Source organism: Arachis ipaensis, chromosome B06 (genome assembly GCF_000816755.2).
Source record: "Arachis ipaensis cultivar K30076 chromosome B06, Araip1.1, whole genome shotgun sequence".
Taxonomy (NCBI): Eukaryota; Viridiplantae; Streptophyta; class Magnoliopsida; order Fabales; family Fabaceae; genus Arachis; species Arachis ipaensis.
In genome coordinates, this window is record NC_029790.2 from 124,138,730 (window position 1) to 124,141,196 (window position 2,467).

A 2,467-nucleotide genomic window follows, 5' to 3' on the forward strand; every position below is an offset into this window, starting at 1 on the left:
CTTCACTTGTGCTTTTCAGTTTAGGTGTATGTTTACAACACTATGGTTACGTACATATAACATTACTCATATCATTATTCTTGGTATTTGTTCAGTTTCTATTTTGTTCCATTTGTTAATTTCAAGATTTTGGAAAGGACAGAATGAAATGGAGATATCATATGAAACATGATTTTATCTTCACAAGAGTCTAAAACATGAAAACAGAAAGATTTAAAAGTAAGGTGGGAGATATATCAGTATTCTCTATATTCTCTCGTTGACATTCCATTCTCTTAACATTTTGTTGGTGAAATGTTTGGTGCTGCCTTGTGTTGTTTAGGAGAATGGTAGAAGAGCTTGCTAGCCTTGTTCCTACTTCCTATAGCATTATCCCTGAGTTCAAATAAAATCATATTTGCTAGACAAAAATGCGCTTGAAAGATAAGTCTCATTTTTCTAAACATGCTTGCAAATTACTATGTGGAAATTTGATCTCTAGAGCCATTTTTGGGGCTATACGTTTAATAATTGGTATTTTATCAAAAAATAATATTATCTTTTGGAGACCATTTTTTGTCATTTTAATCTTTTGTGGTTATTTTTGTCACGACACTTGAATCTTTTGGGGTGCATATTTTGTAGTTTACCCTCCAAAAATACGATAGGAAACATTCATGAATGGGAGTGACATTATCAAAATAGAAGTGACAATATACATTCCCACTCTGTAAAAGCAAAGTGTTGGATTTTCACCGAACTACAGCAAATACTGATTTGTTATCAAATTGTTCCAAGTATTTCTTTATACTTTTTTTTTTTTAATTTTAGAAAACAAGGTATTTTTTCTTTTAAATTAAATGACACTGGTGATATATGTTTTAGAATGACATACAAGCTAAATAAAACTCACAATTTCCTGAACCACCTTTGCCATACGCTTAAACTATTGGCTAGAGACATACAAATGGTTTTATATCTAGACATACAAGTGTAGTGCACCCATTCTCATCTTACTTTTTGCGGAAATTTAATTTATATTTAGAAAACTAAAGACAAGGAGGATCGAATTCTAGTTCTCTCAGTATGTCGTGAACTATTTCTCTCAAACACTTAATCGTTGAGTAGAGACACACAAATGGTTTTATATCTATCAGTATTCTTATTTAATTTAATTTAATTTAATTTTTATTTATTTTCCTTAAATTTCGGAATAATAGATTTGGTGGGCTTTGACCTATTTAACAAGGGAGAAAAATCATAAAGAAACTGTAGTTTATTCATAAGGCTAAATCATAAAAAACACTTTTTTATCCATGAGTTCAAAGAAAATCATATTTATTTTGGTTTATCCATGACTTCAAATAAATCATAAAAGCACTTTTTTATTCATTTTTCTATCTGCTAGCAATAGTCACTCTGTTATAACTTATACCTTCAAAAGATATAAAGCTACTATCATCTTGATCATCATAATCTATTCTGTTCATCAGTGTTTTGTTTTTACTTTTCAGTCTTTTCATTTCCTCAGGAAGGTGCTAAATGAGCAAGCAAATTCTTTTAGCTTGGTTCTTGAGAGGCCCACATCACCTTTTCCGATCCAACTACTGCATAAAATGATTGATCTTGAAATATTGTTTAATAGAGGTCGAGTTCCTATTATCTCCTGGAGCAAGACACTATTGGCATCTAATTTACAGCCATCTAGTGAGAGCTCTGGGAATTCTGGATTTGTGGTGTTCAATTCAAAATTTCTTACATTGAAAGGAAGCCAGCTATTGGGCAATCAAAATCAAGATGCCATCACTTATGGCGAAAGAAACTTCATTACTCAACAAACGACTCAACTTGCTTGTATTTTTACTGGAGAAGCCTGTGGAGATGGAGAATGGGCTCATGGAAGTTTCCCACTTGAGGAATATATTCAGGCTCTGGACCGTTCCAAGGATGAGATGTACTATAATCATTCCCTTGGCATGCGCTATAGTAAGGTATTTATCATTTTCCGACAACGTGTTCCTTTCAGTGTGGTTGCTTAAAATATTAACATAATCTTGCTAACTTGCTATCTTAAATTCATAGATTACAGAGCAACTATTTGTAGGATCATGTATTCAAACAGAAGCTGATGTGGAAACTTTGTCAAATGTTGAGGTAATGATGTTTCACATTAAGGCCAAGAATTACTCCCTAAACTCAGTTTTATGGATTAACAGTAAATATTGCAAATGAAAGCGTAATACAAGCTTCCATTACAAAACAATAAATCTCAGAAGACAAAAACCTCTGTTGAATAAATGTAGTTATCAACTACTATTTGCCATTGAATTTGTTAAAGCAGTGTGCCTGGGCAAATAACTTCTTCTGGTTGCATTATCCAAGTTAAAATCTGTAATATAGTTGAAATGCACCAAGTATCTAATCATGTTAATTTGAGACAAAGGCATGCTGTGACATGTAAATTTGGATTACTGCATATTCTTTTATT

The 2,467-nt window shown here is 32.1% G+C and overlaps 1 protein-coding gene across 2 annotated transcripts in view; it reads left to right on the forward strand.

Annotated features, from left to right (window-relative positions):
- LOC107605333 (phosphoglucan phosphatase LSF1, chloroplastic) overlaps nucleotides 1-2,467 on the forward strand; it is a 7,417-nt gene that overhangs the window by 1,404 nt on the left and 3,546 nt on the right. For both annotated transcript variants that reach the window (XR_002349369.1, XM_021104973.1), the window contains exons 3-4: nucleotides 1,511-1,970; nucleotides 2,062-2,133. Coding sequence is in view for 1 of the 2 variants with exons in the window: in XM_021104973.1 (XP_020960632.1) it covers nucleotides 1,511-1,970; nucleotides 2,062-2,133 (532 nt within the window). In the remaining variant the exon portion in view is untranslated. The remainder of the gene's footprint in view (nucleotides 1-1,510; nucleotides 1,971-2,061; nucleotides 2,134-2,467) is intronic.